General features: G+C 34.2%; 1 protein-coding gene across 1 annotated transcript; it reads right to left on the bottom strand.

Annotated features, from left to right (window-relative positions):
* Positions 1-13,396: 13,396 nt before the first annotated feature.
* LOC148179554 (putative RNA-binding protein 46) lies at positions 13,397-16,742 on the bottom strand. Its single transcript, XM_088031426.1, has 7 exons — positions 16,104-16,742; positions 14,632-14,809; positions 14,471-14,580; positions 14,294-14,359; positions 14,101-14,241; positions 13,757-13,786; positions 13,397-13,492 (listed from the first exon to the last, which is right to left on the bottom strand). The coding sequence occupies exons 1-7, from the start codon at positions 16,740-16,742 to the stop codon at positions 13,397-13,399; spliced, it is 1,260 nt and encodes a 419-aa protein (XP_087887552.1).
* Positions 16,743-16,849: the final 107 nt, after the last annotated feature.

Consider the following 16,849-nt stretch of genomic DNA (forward strand, 5'->3'; position numbering starts at 1 on the left):
CTGGGAGGAGGGTACTGGACTTACGAAATGCTTCCCAATGGAGAACCTTCACCACAGACCTCCTCCAAAGCTAGGGTGAATTTCTTACCGGAGATTCTGGACCGGAGACCGAGCAGGTCGTTCCTGCCGAGAAGGAATCGGAGCATGAGTGCCTGGAGTGATATCAGCAGGTCCAGCTGGAGACTCGACGAGAGGTATGGAAGTTTCAGGGATAATAGCTTACTCGAAAGTTGTTTTAGGAAATTAATTTCTTTTGTCATATTTCTTAAGAGTTTCGCTGGTGGATTTCAAAATGTTGTTGAAAAAATATGTTTCGCTGAGTTTCTTTGATAAGTCGGTGGATACTTTTTAAGAGAAAAAACATCAAGTACGGATTACTTTTTGCCAGGATGAGCTCGCTATTTCGCTAATGCAACAAATGTAATAAAGTGCACAAAATTTTGTTGCTGTTATATAAATTAAATAAAATAAATTAATATAAATAATATAAATTTTACATTCTGTTGTGTGAAAATGAGAGCAAATTATTAGATCGATAACATAATTCTCAATCGATTGCATTTCGCAGTTTTTTTTCGTAAAGCTTCGAGCACAGACAAATGTTCCGATGTTATTTATGGTACGCTACAAATTTCGGTTTATTATTACAAAAAACGAGTATATGAAGACAAACTCCAGCGATTCGTGGAATCTCTATAGCCGACTATAAAAAACGGAAGTTTTTGTTGCAGCAAGAAAAATATTTTTCGGGTTTCATCTTGTAAAAGCAACAATCTGAGGGTTTATTAGTTCATTACATTTTGTTATTTTTTCCGAAATTAGATTTATTCACCACAGGAATGTTATCTTCATTAACTTTGGCGAATGTCCGAACTCATTTTTCAGAAAAATTACTGAAATTATGTACGAAAGAAATTTTCGTTAATTTTATGGCTAAAGTTGGATAATTTGGAGGCGTTGCTCCATCCAAGCACGCTAATTAACTGTGCCAGGTTTAGTGAGGATTTTTTTGTTATTAAATACCGCAACTCCGGTACTTTGGACTTTTATTGTTTAATAAATTTATTATTTCCGGTATAATTCATTCAGAAAATTATTCAATTTTAATGTTTACCAAAAAATCTCGGATGTATTTTCTGCCATTACATTGTGTGTTTACTGTAATTTATGAAACTTTATTGTGAAATATTTGTTTTATTTTTCTTAAAAGTTGCCAAGACTATGGAAATTTGGAATCTTTTCAAAAGTAATAAACTGGAAACTGACAAGTAATTAAACATGCAAGTTAGCTGTAATATTCGTAGAATTGTACACACTAAACAATGTTCATTAGATGCCATTCAATTTAAAGTTTCTCTACTCCCATATGCATTGTGGTAGCGAAAATTACACGTCACCAAGTTAAATTGAAATTTTTCCTCTCAACCTCATTTTTTCTACAGAAAATTTTTTGTACGCGCCAAATATAAAAATGCGGCTTTGTGATTTGTCCTGAATTCCTGCGGAATAATAAATAAGAATTGTTATGTTGCTATTTTCAGTGCAGATTAGTTGGTACATATTTTATTTTAACTTTGTTTTTTATGATGATATTTTGTGATTAGTAAAAAACGTGTTAATTGCTTGTAGAGCCATCTATTAACCAAAATTAATATGTATTTATTACAGATATTATTATGTAATTTATCTGTTTCAAATCTGGCTGGTTTTTAATATTGATTCTTTGTAATTGATAAATTCTTTGCAGGAAAAATGACTAGGTATAGTTTTTGTTTAAATAATTTAATTAAAAAATCTGTAATACAATTTACTACTGATCAGTTCCCATTTTTAATCCAGATGCTCTTAATCTTGCTTTAAATTAAGCAGATTTGCATTTAAATTGCTCTAATCTGAATACTCAGTTATGACCAACGAATTGCCAGCGCATCTCTTCTTTCTCTTAAATATTCATGAAAGTTGTCTGTAACAGTGTTGCTTCCACTCATGTTCTTACAAGACCCATCGCTCTTTTGGCCTGCTACAAATTATCACATCAATTTCCCTCAGCACGAAAGCAGATAATTTGTAAATTATAAAAAAATTCAGACCGGATTAGCAGGAATTCGGCTGGATTAAAAAAGCACCGTGCTCTCTAATACAAAAAGCAGATTCTGCTTTTAAGCTTCTGACAGCAATGAAATGGATGAGCTACACAGATAAAAGGATTAGCATTGATTTTTTTTTACTAATAAAATTGACATTGACAATGAGTCTGTATGAAACTAGAAAGCAACGTACAGAGTAACCACGTTTGTGGAAAATTACAGTTCACCACTTTTTATTGTGCCATTTGTAGCCACTCGATTCTTTCCGTCGGTTTTAATGCCTCATCTATTTTTCAACATCAGAGGTCTCGGTGTCTTAATCTCCGAGCTTTCCGTACTATTGCACCACTATAAATCGCCGTGAAAAGTCGTCTTTACCGACTTTAGTTGCTACATTACGCCGCAAAGTTTACGAACGGAAGTATAAACATCACGCGTCCTGACACATCCGCTTATAGAGATTTAACACATTCCCACGTCAGGATGACCTACAAAGAAGTAGCTCTTTCGCGGATTTCTATTTACAACAGCTATGATGATTAATCATTGCTATGTAACTTAATGTTTCGTTTCAATTTCCTTAGTTCCATTTTCCGGATGAGAAGTACTAGTTTTAGTATCTGAGCGGCATTTTTAGCATCATTTTTCATGGAGACACGGGCGGTTTATAGATTGAGGCGTTTCCTTACGGATTTTTTACTAAAGAATAAGTGCTGTTGAACGTGATTTATGGGGTTAATGCTCGTACTGCGGACAATTACGGCAGCAGCTTTTATTTTTGTTTCGTGAAAATTGCGGCATTAATCAGTCCCGAATCGCGAACGGTTGCGGTTACAAATTGAATCGTTTACTGCAAAGAAAATTGTGTTAGTTAAACTTAAATTTCTCTCATCTTGTTGCAGGTAAGAATACCGCTGATTTGAGACGAGCCACACGCTGTACGCAACCAAAAATATTGTGTAAATCTGAAACTTGATTTATTGCGGAACTAATGGGTTTCTGGATGTTTTTTTCAAAGCCATTTAGCGCCGTGACATTTACACAAAATAACAAAAGATCATAGGTCAAGAACACAAACAGGAGCCAAACAACTACATTATTAAAATCTACGACGGGTTGAGCCTAAAAATAGGTGTTGTTTATGACCTTAATTTTGTTCTCAATCGGCTTTATCCTTTTCGGAAGATTTCGATACGATACAGGAATTCCCTATTTCTTAAAAGCCCGAACCTCTCAAAGTAAAGTACTCTTTTTTCTGATTAAATCACGAGGATTTGCGTTGGTGGATTATGCAGATACGTTTTGAAGTAACATAACTTGTCAGAGAGTGGCGTGCTTTTTGTAAAACTAAAACGAACAAAAATGCAGCCTTTCAGAGAAATATTTTTTGTTCCATGCTAATTTCAGCGCTATTGTTTGAAAATGGCCACTGTTGTCATTTTATCAATATAAACAGGATTCCTGGTATTAATGGACGTTGCTATTTCCATTTTTCATTCATCTAGTCGGTACAGTGTTATGGGACCTTCTTGGGACTTGTCGTCGTCAAAAAGGGAAATCAGTGATGGGCACTCACAGAGACACTCAATGTACTTAATTAAAATGTATATTCGACAAAAATACGTTTACAGGGTAACCGCAACGTACGATGGTAAAAACGGAATTGAATTATAACAGGGTGGTGGTGGTTTTATATGAGTTCTAACAGATAAAAATGGGTTAAAGACCAAATGTCTAATGGGGGTCGCATCCGGATCAAAGATCAAATACATAATTTCTATTAGAAATACAAATTAAGAATATCTACCCGGATCAAAGGGCAGACGTCTATATTAGGGTAGTATCAGGAGCAAAGGTTAAGCTTAGTTATCAGAGATAAACCTACCACCTACCACCTACCATACTTTAAGTAATATGAATAAAAATTAATTACAAATACATGAAATATTATTAGTGATTATAACACTCTTCCTCCCTAAGAGTTTTGATATACCTACAAAATTTACAATTTAGATAAACTACTATTTCTTGATCGCAAATTATAAGGATTACTAATAACAGGAGTTTGTTCATTGTTTTCTTCCATTGGAACCGCTGGACTTGTAGTTGTTTCGAAACGTTCTCCAGTGTGGACAGACAGTGCAATGGAGTCACGTCTATTTCGAGGTACCCAAAAGTTGGACAGAAGTTTTCCAGAACATTTCTTTGGGAGAAACCGTCCGACACAAGGAATCCAGGTGCAATCGCAGCAGTATCTCGATATGCAGCAGCAGATAGAGAATACGACAACGAGAACGAAAAGCACTGCGATCGAGAATCCGAAAAAGTTGAAGTACTGATGACTGCCAAAGGAGTTGTTCATCTCGGTTTCCAGGGCGTCATCGAACTTTTGAAGTTTGAGGTTCGCATGCCGAAGTTCGTCCAAATTATTGCTGTCGATGTGAATAGGATCCATTTGCGAAGCTACCAAAATCTTCTGATTTTCTACACAGCAATCGTCGGAATTGATGTCGACATGTGGAATGTAGTTCGTGAAGTTGTGGGAAATATTGGATGAAGCAACCAAGTTTGTAGTCATCGTGTAGCAGTGACAGTGAGGTGCCAATTCCAAAATTCCAACATCTTTGAACGTTATTTCGATGGCGTTTTCGAAATCAGAGTCGCATGAGATCGTAGCTGGTGTTGCATGGCTCATAGCATATAACCATTGATTACTGGATAATTGATGCCAAACTTCGATGTTTGCTTTGATGGTTCTTGTCATACAATCTTCAGGTATGGACTGGACATCTTCAACTCTAAGTTTCACTTCGCAGATTGGTTGTTGTGACGTTAGACGTATGACAGGTCTTGGACAAAGATATTCGGAATTCAGCAGTTCCAAGCAAACAGAGAGATCTTCCAACTGTCCGTAGTGCGTCCTTGTAATGCTCATCATTAGGAAGGAAAAACTAGGATTGATATAGGAATAGACAGTCGAATGATTTGATGGTGAAGGGAGAGGAATTAATTTATATAAAAAGTATCTAATGTTATCTACTAAAGGAATTCTGATAACATAAATTAGAACATCATTATCATAAATTACTGAAATTTTACTTAATGCAAAATAATTGTGAATTTTAAATTCTTGATCTAGAGGAATTGGAAGTTGAGTATTCGATTTAAGTTTGATGTTACTTAGTTCATTCTTAAAATCGGTCGGAGTGACAATGAATGGATGTAGAATATTTTGCTTTGCAAATAATATTGAAGATATTATTGTGTCGCATTCTTCATTTAGCTCGACAATTAGTTCTTCCAATAAAGTTAGATGATTAAGAACAGCTTGAGCTGATACGATATTGTTAATATTTTCCGAAACTGATTTACTAAACGAGTTGAATTTATTAATGTTATCATTGAGCTTATTTTCATTTGATTTAAGAGACTGAACAGAGCTGTAATAAAGATGAGAAATTTGAACATAAGACTAAGGGTTTTGGTTTTCTTAATTTGAAACATATGGCTTCAATAGATTTTTGTGATATATTTTCCGTTGTTTCTTAATAATTACGACGACTGTTTGGTTTGGATTAATTTTTTCTATTTTATAGGGACCTTTATAAGTCGGTGATAGTTTTTTACTATATCCTGGCTTATTTGCTCTATCTTGGATAAGTACCAAATCATCTTTCTTAAAATTATAGTCGTGCGAATTTCTGTCATATCTAATTTTGGATTTTTCTTTGCTTTTTCCTGAATTTTCGCGGGCAATTTCGAATGTTTTGTTTAGTCGGAGTTTTAATTGTTGATGGTAGTCATCATAACTATATCTGAATTCTGGTGAAGAAGTTACTGTTTGTGGTAAAATAGCTTTATTTCCGAAAACTAGCTCAAATGGAGTAAATTTAGTTGTTGTGTGAATTGATGTGTTATACGAAAACATGGCACTTGATACAAACTTATCCCAATCGGTTTGTGTTTTGTTAATAAAGTGTTTGAGGTAATCTTTAAGTGTGGAATGTGAACGTTCTAGAGCTCCATTGCTTTGTGGATGATATGGTGAAGTAGTAATGTGACGGATCTTGAAAAGTTTATTAACTTCTTTAATCAAATTAGAGGTAAAATCAGTGGAGTTATCGGTTACAATCGATTTAGGTATGCCGAAAATCATGATGAATTCGCATAATTTTTCAGCAATCTGCTGAGCTTCATGATTTGGAATTGGATATGCGTATGAAAATTTTGTTAAATCGTCTTGAAGAGCTAGGATGAATCGATTATTACTTTCGGTGATAGGTAATGGACCTACGATATCGAGAAATAATTTTTCAAATGGTTGAGTTGCGGTGGAAGTTATTTCCATCGGTGCTTTAAGAGGGTGACGATTTGTTTTGTTTAACTGACAATCTTTACAACTTTTTATAAATTTTCGTATGTCCTTTTTCATGTTTTTCCATTTGTATATTTCTTTGATTATCTGATACGTTTTGAAAAATCCCCGATGTCCTGCGATGGCAGTACAATGATTTTCTTTCAAAATGTTGTTAATTTCTTCTTCGTCTTTTGGCTCTAATTTGCAACGGTCAGTTATGGAAACTTCAACATCAGTCTGATTGAAAATATAATGAATCATTTCGTGTATTAAATCTATTTTAAATTTCTTATTTAGTAATCGTGGATTTTCAATGAAAATTTTTCTTAAGTTAGCTTCCCGAATTTTCTTTCTCAAATTGAGCAAACTATAAAAGACATCTTTATAGGATGGTACGTCAAAGTGGTTAAGATGTGATATCATTAAAAATGTAGTTTGTTGCGTCTGATCATTCTTCAAAGTTATTGTATCATAACTGTCGATTTCGTGAGGAATTAAGTTTAAATCATAACGTTCAGAGATTGAATTAAAATATTTGTTATTTTGATTAAGGTCTTTTGAAATGAAGAAAGCGTTTGGAAATTTGGAAAATGGTTTTTCGCGAATGTGATTGATTTCGATTAAATCTTGATTTTGATAATGAAAACGAATAAAATCATCATATGATTCGTTGTTTATCATCATTATGGGGTTTCTTGAAAGAGCGTCAGCATTTGAATTTATACGACCCGGTTTGTAATGAATTTCGTAGTCGTATTCCTCTAATTTTAAGCGCCAACGTATGAGTCGCGAAGACGGATCTTTACAATTGAATAACCAAGTTAATGGTCGATGATCAGTGATGATTACAAATTTTTGGCCATAGAGGTATGGTCGAAAGTGTTTTGTAGCCCAAACAATCGCAAGTAATTCTTTTTCTGTTGTACTGTAGTTAGTTTCAGCCTTATTGAGTGTACGAGACGCGAATGAGATTGGTAAGTCTTTACCTAGCTCACCTTGTGATAAAACAGCGCCTATCGCGTAATTTGAAGCGTCCGTAGTTAAAATAAAAGGTTTCGTGTAATCAGGATATTGCAAAATTGGTTCATTTATTAAGGCATTTTTGAAATGCTGGAAAGCGTTTTCTTGTTCTGTATTCCAAACAAATTTTACACCCTTTTTTAACAAAGTTGTTAATGGTTTTGCAATAGACGAAAAGTCTTTAACAAATTTTCTATAATATCCCATTAAACCGAGAAATTGTTTAATCGATTTTTGATCGACAGGTGTAGGATAGTCGACAATTGCACGAATCTTTTCAGGATTTGGTTTTACGCCATTATCAGTAATAACATGACCCAAATATGAGATTTCCTTATGTAAAAATTCGCATTTGTCGGGTTGTAATTTTAAATTGTTTGTTCTTAACCGTTCGAAAACGTTTTGCAATTTGTCGTTATGTTCCTGTAATGAAGAGGCATATATTATGATGTCGTCTAAATATGTGAAGCATTGACTTCCTTCAAGACCAGTTAATACTGATTTCATTAATCTACTAAAAGTTGCAGGTGCATTTTTTAGTCCGAAAGGCATGCGAAGATATTCGTAATGCCCATTAGGTGTTGAAAAAGCTGTTTTATTGACGTCTTCAGGTCTTACTAATATTTGATTAAATCCCATTGCTAAGTCTAGAGTAGTGAAATATTTACTATGTCCCAACTGATCCAAAATATGGTCTATATTTGGAATTGGAAAGGAATCGCCTACTGTGAAATTATTAAGTTGACGATAATCTGTTACAATGCGCCATTTACGTTTACCTGAAGTGTCTGTTCTAGTTTTAGGCACAACCCAAAGTGGGCTGTTGTATGGACTCTTTGATGGTCTGATTATATTGTCTTTTAGCATTTGATTTATCTGATTTTCAACTTCGATTTCGTGAACTTTTGGATAACGATAGATTTTGGATGAAATCGGTTTTACATTTGTTGTTATTATTTCGTGTTGAACCGTTTCCGTATGCGTTAAATTATCACCCGGAAGATAAAAGATATCGTCATATGATTTACAGAGATCCATGAGTGTAGATTTCTCTTCTGGATTTAAATGTTCCAATCGTAAATTGGTTTGTAATAGATCCGATCTATTTTTTAAATTTTGGCTTTTGTTTACAGAGTCTTTGTTTATCGTGAAACATGCATGACTGTCGAATTCCTCTAATACTAAGTCGATTTTCTCGATTTTGATTATTTTATTAGAAGAATTAAGAATTGTGGTTAATGCTTTTCCGTTTTCATTAACTTTCAGAATTGCCTTAGCAAGATAGACATCGTCAAGAATTTTGATTTCAGGAGTTAGACCTTCTGAAATATTTTTATTTAGAATGTTAGCTTCAACTATTGTCTCAGAACGAGGTGGAAGATAATAGCAGTTATTGTTGACATTTGAATTAAAACTGAGTTTTAAAGGAAATGGCAGATCTTTAAGTTTTAATTCAGATTTTTCGTAATTGATTTCGGCTTTTTGTTGAGTTAGTAGAAAATCGTTGCCAATTAAACCGTCGAATGGAATATTCGTATTGTCTTTAACAATGTAAAATTTAATCGTTATCTTGTGATTAAAGAAATTTAAATCTAAAGATACGCTACCGACTGTGTCAACTAAACCGTTTGCACTCAAACCGTTCAGCGAAACTTTATCTTGAGGATTATAAAAAACACCTTTTAGTTTTCGTAATTTATCCACTTTAATTAGACTTACACTTGCCCCTGTGTCTACAAGAAATTTGAAATCCAAATTCTGGTGATTAACCGATAAATAACAGGCACTATCATTATGAGATAAAAAGACGTTTTCTATTTTTAGTTTATGATTATTGGGGTTCTCGACTCGATTATTTTTAGACTCATGATGATTATTATTATTATTAATAATGCATTTACAAACATTTAGATTTTCGTTTTGACTTCTTGCCGATTTAAGATTTAGAGTAAGTCCACAGGTACGGCAGTTACCTGGGACTGTACGGAGTTTAAATGTACATCGGCTTGGGAAGTTGTAGTTTGATTTTGTCGTTTTTTGTTATTGTTATATTCGCGTTTTCGACATTCGTGAATCAAATGTCCAGATTTTTTGCAATAATTACATGTTTTATTTTGATTTGAATTTTGATTGCTCGCGCTGGATGCGTTTTGATTATTGAAATTCACGTTATTATCGTTGCCCTTTTTTCTCGTTCGACAATCTTTAAGTAAATGACCAGGTTTTTTGCAGAAGTTACAAATTTTTACAGAGTTAAAATTGTTAATTTTTCGAACTTGCAAATGTTTTTCTTCTAATAAAGCTTCCGAAAGTGCAGATGCTAATGTAGATGGTTTACTACGACGAAGAGCTGTAGAGATTTCGTCTGATGAATGAAGAATGAATCGTTGTAAAGCCATCTCGCGAATTGAATCTAATCTACCTTGTAAATTTATATCACCTCTATGTTTAAGAGAAATTGCATTTAAAACACGAGTTCGAATCTGGTCTAACCTAGTGTGAAATGAATGTACTGATTCCGTTCTGTTTTGTCTAATATTATTTAAATCTTCAAGCAACTGAGTTAAGTCTCTATTATCAGAAAAAGCTTCGGTTAAAACATTTTTTAAGTCATCCCAATTAGTAAATTCTTTTTCCTGAATTTGAGCTCTAGCTGATCCCTTTAGTTTTGACACAATATAAACAAGCATTAAACTTTTTTGTGTACCTTCACACAACTTATAAGCGTTCTCACAGTTTTGAAGAAACTCATAAAAATCTCGTCGATCTCCCGAAAATGAATCAGGTATTAAAGACCTTATATCAGAGAAATTATGGACTGGAGTTGCTGGAGTTGTTGGAGTTTCAGGCATGATTATAACAAGCAATAACAAGTAGCACAAAAAACAGCAAGAAAAATAAATCTCTGCTTACCGCGAAAGAATCCTGCGTTTTCTTTGGAATGTTGATCCCGATGGTTTCAATCTTCCAATGCTCCCAATCGAATGCTTCTAATCTTCCAATTAAATGTTCCCAATCCCACTTCTGACACCAATTTTTTGTTATGAGACCTTCTTGGGACTTGTCGTCGTCAAAAAGGGAAATCAGTGATGGGCACTCACAGAGACACTCAATGTACTTAATTAAAATGTATATTCGACAAAAATACGTTTACAGGGTAACCGCAACGTACGATGGTAAAAACGGAATTGAATTATAACAGGGTGGTGGTGGTTTTATATGAGTTCTAACAGATAAAAATGGGTTAAAGACCAAATGTCTAATGGGGGTCGCATCCGGATCAAAGATCAAATACATAATTTCTATTAGAAATACAAATTAAGAATATCTACCCGGATCAAAGGGCAGACGTCTATATTAGGGTAGTATCAGGAGCAAAGGTTAAGCTTAGTTATCAGAGATAAACCTACCACCTACCACCTACCATACTTTAAGTAATATGAATAAAAATTAATTACAAATACATGAAATATTATTAGTGATTATAACAACAGTAGAAAATAAATCTTCTTTTGTCTGAGTTGAGAACAAAATACTAGATAAAAAGAGAGCCGAGCAGAATCCTTTTATTTAAAAAAAAAGTACAATGTGTATAATGGATACAAAATTAAGTCAGTCAAGCAATCTTCATTTATAAAATGGTAATATAAAAATCCTCACAAATTGTTATCGAAGTCGGCTCGTAACTCACAACTTTAGAAAAGTTGGTAAAACTTACGACTAATTAAAATGGAGATTGAATCATTAAGAACTCATGTTTTAAAAAGGAGATTAGACAGATTTTATCTTCTTACATTTCTTCTGTTGGAGCTCTCGGTATTCAGGCTTCAAATTTTTTTATTCTTTAGACTTTTTAGATTTTGAGGTTCTTAGAATTTTCTGTAATTTCTGATTCCCAAATTTTCAGTCTTAGATTCTTAAAAATTCCGAGTTCCGTAGATTTGTAAATTTTTAGTTGCAGAGTTCGGATTCTAAAGCACGTCATTCTAAATGAAACCAATTCATCAAAATGATCATTTTTGCGGTAAAAATATTGAATAACACAAATTATATCCTGGAGACGAAAATTTGAATTTAACGAATATTTATTCTCGTTCTCTGTTTTCACAATATTACGATATAACAGTGGGAACCTCATTTTTGTTTATCTAAAAGATTTTCTCTCATACTTCCAATGTGGCACGAATAATAAACCCACATAAATATAAAACACTACAGCTCACTTCCATAAAGTTTTATGAACAATCGTTATAACTACAAACGTACACTTTTCCCAACGAGACAATTTATTTTGTTAATTTCTCTTTCACGAGACAGAAGCAGTGTTGTCTGAATTTGCAGTTCGTGTAACATTGATTAAACTTTACCATGTTTACATTACAAGTTTTGTAGAAAGTAGAATCCCATGGTCACATGTGTCGGCAAATGGAGATAAATATCCGAAATTTGTTCCACTTGAGATTCTAATATATTATACCAAAGATGCAGTCATATTTCTGAAGCTCTTTTCCACATTACTCTACCTCTAAGATGTATGAATGTGGATATAATGTTAAGTAGTCGACACGTTGTCTACTACAGTAAGAATGAATGTCCTCTATTATCTCGCACAAGAGAACAATATAGAAGCAAACCAGAACATAACTTTCGGTCTTATCTCATGGAGATATCGTAAATTGTATGTCCACCAGATTTTCTTCCGTCAATTTTGAATATGAAAATCGATTGATTTTCCACCTGCCATCAAATTTAAGCAAAATTTCAAACAATTGACCCAGTTCTCAGCTCACGTTTAGCATCAACCATTTTGTCATCGGAAGTAAAAGTTTAAGATCAACAAAGAGCTTTGTGGAGCATAACTACAATGAAATTGCTGAATAAAAACAGACGCGCTCAGTCGAATTTTAATTACTTAAATGAAACAACAAATTTGCTCCTTTCTCGTGGGTCTATTTAATTAAAAATAAAATCGTCTCTGTAATTTCAAGGCGAGCTTTTCCGCATGTGGGTGTAAAGTTATGTATCATTCTTGTGTTTTAATTTTATTCTAGATTTGCATCAGTTTGCGTGTTCACACAGTCTATTTAGTATAGTATAAATACAAGTTTCCGTTGTCGTGTCTAGTTTGTTTAATATTAAACTCACGATAAGTCGATAATGTCGATTTGGATGTTAGAGTTTAGCGACAGTGAATACGCTATCAATTTCAGGTTTTTTCGTGCCGCTTTTGCGAGTTACGGAGTTTTCTATAATCGATGATCAAAGAGCGATGACAACATATAAAGACGCAAAAAAAGCAACAAGGTAATACCATGACTGGAATAAAATAGATGCAAAGTTTACTTTTTAATTTTAATGGAAATTTGACTTATTAGCAAAAAATACAAGAAAAACACAAAAATAGTTATACTGAATAAAAAAAATATTATGCGGGTGTGTCCTGAGCTCTTCACTGTTGAATTCTCTGCAAATAAAACATGTTAAATTAAAATTAATTCTCATCATGTTCTAAACAGTTGAGGCAAATATTATAAGACAATTATAAATTATGCCAAACTTCTGATATCGATATATCGCTTATTTTTGGAGTAAACTTAAGTTATTATACATCAGTGTACGCAGAATTTTCCGCAGATTCCAAATCTGAGATTTAAATTCAGATCCGACAACAAATAACTGAATTATGATCGATTAAAATTTCGGAAAGTTGATTTTCATTTTTCTTCATTTTTCCCAATTTTTAAAGTTAAATATCTCGGAAACTATTTGAGATATTGAGATGCGGTTTGCGCCATTCTTTTTCTCGGCTCATTTTACGTTAGAAAAAGTGATCAAAAGCCCAAAATTCAATAGTCGATTTTTCGCGAAAAAAAAATGCGACTCAAACGATGAAAATTTTTCATTTTTTTTATTTTTGCCCATAACTCGTAAACTATTTGTCCGATGGATCTCCAATTTGGCCAATAGATAGATCTCGACCTCCTCTTTCGACTGATGTAAACATACACGTATCAAACGTCGTTTTCACCTTGAAATCAGTGATTTAAAATCACCCCAAAATGACCTCTTCAAAACAGTTTTTGGCCAATGCCTCGTTTATTTATTAGGCAAACTCAACAAATTTGGGTCTCGTTTTACGCAGAATGTCACGCTGAATCCAAAGCTTCAAGAATTTTTAATTTTCGTCAACAAATAACAGAGTTATAGCTGTTTGAATTTTTGGGTTGTCGCCAGAAGGTCAAATTTTTGAAGGTTCGAAACAATTCGTGCTCAATATCTCGGAAACTATTACAGATATTAAGATGCAGTTTGCGTCATCGTTCTTCTCGTAATTTTTTACATAAGAAATAATTCTCAGATTTTTCAAAAGTCGAAATTTGCAAATTTTTGCTAAAATTCATGACTAACTATGCCAAACTTCTGATATCGATATCTCGCTTATTTTTTGGAGTAAACTTAAGTTATTATACATCAGTGTACGCAGAAACAATTTTTCCTCAGTCCATTTTACGTTAAAAAAGTGATCAAAAGCCCAGAATTCGATAGTCGATTTTTCGCGAAAAAAATTACGACTCAAACGATGAAAAAAATTATTCCTTATCATGTTCTAAACAGTTGAGGCAATTATAAAAATACTTGTAATAATGTCGCTGCTTCCACAGAATAGTAGACGATTGGGCCATTTGGTTCTCCGGCTTTTACGTTCCAACTTACCATGGCATAACATCCATTATTACCATTACAAAATGGAAAGGATGGCCCAGCAGCAGTTTGAGGCTACAACAGACGACCCAAATATAAATGCTACACAAAATTAATAAACGCATACCATCAGAAACGGAACATTCACAGAGCACGGACACATTTGACCCGGCAGAACGTAGCGGTCGCTAAACTGAAAAACATAAAAAAAATTCAATAAAATCTCTAATAACAAGAAGGTGCGAAAATATGAGCCAGTTTGAAAAAGTAATCTTTCTTATATTGAAAAAATTTAATAACCTACCGGGGGGAAAGACGAATATATCGGGATGCTTCGCTGATAATATTCATCACCATCATTGCTTCGGAATGGAAGACGACTAAATTTCAGCGAAAATCCGTTAATCGTGAGATCTGAGATATTCCGACAATTAAGAGATGTTGCGGACTGGGACATTAACTTACCTCTCAGAGCTTCCGCCGCTTCTGCCAGGGCCGTATTATTGAAAAACATAATGTATCCACAGGAGTTGATTAAACGGAATTGAACAAGGGACCTCAGGTCTATTACGCTTCCCAGAGTTTCGAAGAGCTCGTTTTTCGTCATGTCCGGAGGAAAGTTGGTGAAGTATAAATTTGTGCTCTGCAGAAAAGTGAAAGTTATTTAAAGGGTGCTAGAAGGGAAATTGTCACGCTCTTATAGGGGCGTTTCGCAAAATCCAAAGAAAGTTTTTGCAAAATCCACCAGATAATTGACATCTTCATTACTAAGATTTTAGGATTTTGAGTGAAAAAAATTCTTATGATTTGATTACCTGTCTCTACCAGAGAAGCTTTGATCTGGATAAAAACAGCGACTGTACTAAATTGTTAATTAATTTTTTTGTAAAATTTTATACTGGATGAAATGACAGTTTGTACTACAAGAATAAAATGAAATAATTGCAGTATGCGAAAATTCTTTTTGTCTTTGATGTAATTGGATCTTTTACAACGCTTTAGATTAATTTTAACTATTGCGCAGCAACACAAAATTAACACTAAAATTCCGCTTTGATTAAACATTTTTGCACGTGAAATTACATACATGAAAGATATTTTCTTGGAATACAGGTAGTGATGAAATGTAGTTAAACTTGTTTTGTGTGGACAAACCAGGATGGACTCTGACAAAGACGCGGTTTCGTTTGAAGATCTCCCGTTTGTTACGTTTTAATTAACTTTAACACAAAGAGTCTTAAGCTGAACATGAAAGATCAAAAAATCTCTAACAACGAATTTAACCTTGTGCAACCAGAAGATAAAATTTCTGTTTTTGCTTTTGTGAGTTTTATTGTCTTTTTGACTAACTCTTTGAATTAATGATGAGGGCGTTCCATCTTTTTAGCTTAAGAAAGTTAATTAATTATACAGCTTTATTAAAAAGTTAATATTTCATTTTACTCCAATTTCCATTGGCAAATATCGTCATTCATAATGTTTGTTTTCCTCTTCCACTTTGTTCTTATTACAGCGAAGAGCTATCAAATAACGGGTTTAATATGGAGAGCTGTCTGCAGGTTTGTCTTGAAATAAAGGAGGCGGCTTTGTGAAAGGCGGCGAGATCTATTATTGCTGTTTTTACGTTGGAATTCGATGGAACACCTGATTTGGAGCTTTTCTCAGAAATGAACGTTTTTATGACTAGCTTAGATTAAGGCGTGCAGAAAATTGATTATGGTGTCTCTACAGACTCAAGTTCAATAAAAGAGAGATAATAATTTTGTCGGACTACACATGCTATTTGTAGAATAATATTTTAGTTCCGGAAAACAAAGGGCTGCAAACTACAGCACTTACTCAAAGTGACAACAACACTAGTTTCTTTGGCGGTGGAGACAAAGCGCCTCGTCAAGCTGTTTTTTATTTTAAGTTCAGTTCAAACTACAAATACTTACAAAACGTAAAAGATTCGGCGTTGCCCAATGCACATCGACTATCATTCCTGCAATGTTGATAACCGGCCACGACTTCTTGTGCGCCATGATCGCAAATTGATGATCTCTGTACGTGCAGACGCAATGATTCTTGAAAGGCATCCTCGACTTCCTCACTACAATTCTGATCAAACCTTCGCCAATAAATCGCATCAATACGTCTTTAATGAACTCTTCGGAAATCCACTCCGGAATTGACTTAAGGATCAACTGGTTATTATTCAGAGACAATTTCACCACAACTCTGTGACCTGAATCGATCTCTTCATCGTGAAGACAACAAATCGCTTCACGACTCGCTCGAATTTTTCTATATTGGACGAAACACTTGCCGCGATTATAGCCACTAAAATCCATTAGTAATCGGATTTGGTAGATTTCTCCACATCTTGCAAAAAATTCGAAGAGTTTTTCGGTTGCAATGCTGCGTGGAATGTTGCTGGCGAAGACTTCGGTTACTGGCTCGGGATTCCAGGTGCTGTCCAGAAGCTTTACATATTTTTGGCCGTAAATTTGGAACACTCGATATTTTAGCTCGGAGGTGGGATACGTGCAGGTGAGGAGCTCCAGCTCGCTGCGATAGGTGACCTGGAGCTCCATTTCTGGTTGGAACCACCAGCAAAATGACGAGTTCACGGACCGCAGCTTCCCCACTACCATGATGGTGATTGGTTGGTACTGAGATCTGAGCGGGAGAAAATGTCGGT

Source organism: Gnatocerus cornutus, chromosome 2 (assembly GCF_029298725.1).
Source record: "Gnatocerus cornutus isolate USDA-ARS CGAHR chromosome 2, icGnaCorn1.1, whole genome shotgun sequence".
NCBI classification, from domain to species: domain Eukaryota; kingdom Metazoa; phylum Arthropoda; class Insecta; order Coleoptera; family Tenebrionidae; genus Gnatocerus; species Gnatocerus cornutus.

Coding starts and splice junctions, on each gene's coding strand:
- LOC148179554 (XM_088031426.1), bottom strand. CDS start 16,742: ATGGAGCTCCAGGTCACCTATCGCAGCGAGCTGGAGCTCCTCACCTGC. Junction 14,581..14,631: donor AGCGGCGGAAGCTCTGAGAG/GTAAGTTAATGT, acceptor GGAATATCTCAG/ATCTCACGATTAACGGATTT. Junction 14,360..14,470: donor TATATTCGTCTTTCCCCCCG/GTAGGTTATTAA, acceptor TATGTTTTTCAG/TTTAGCGACCGCTACGTTCT.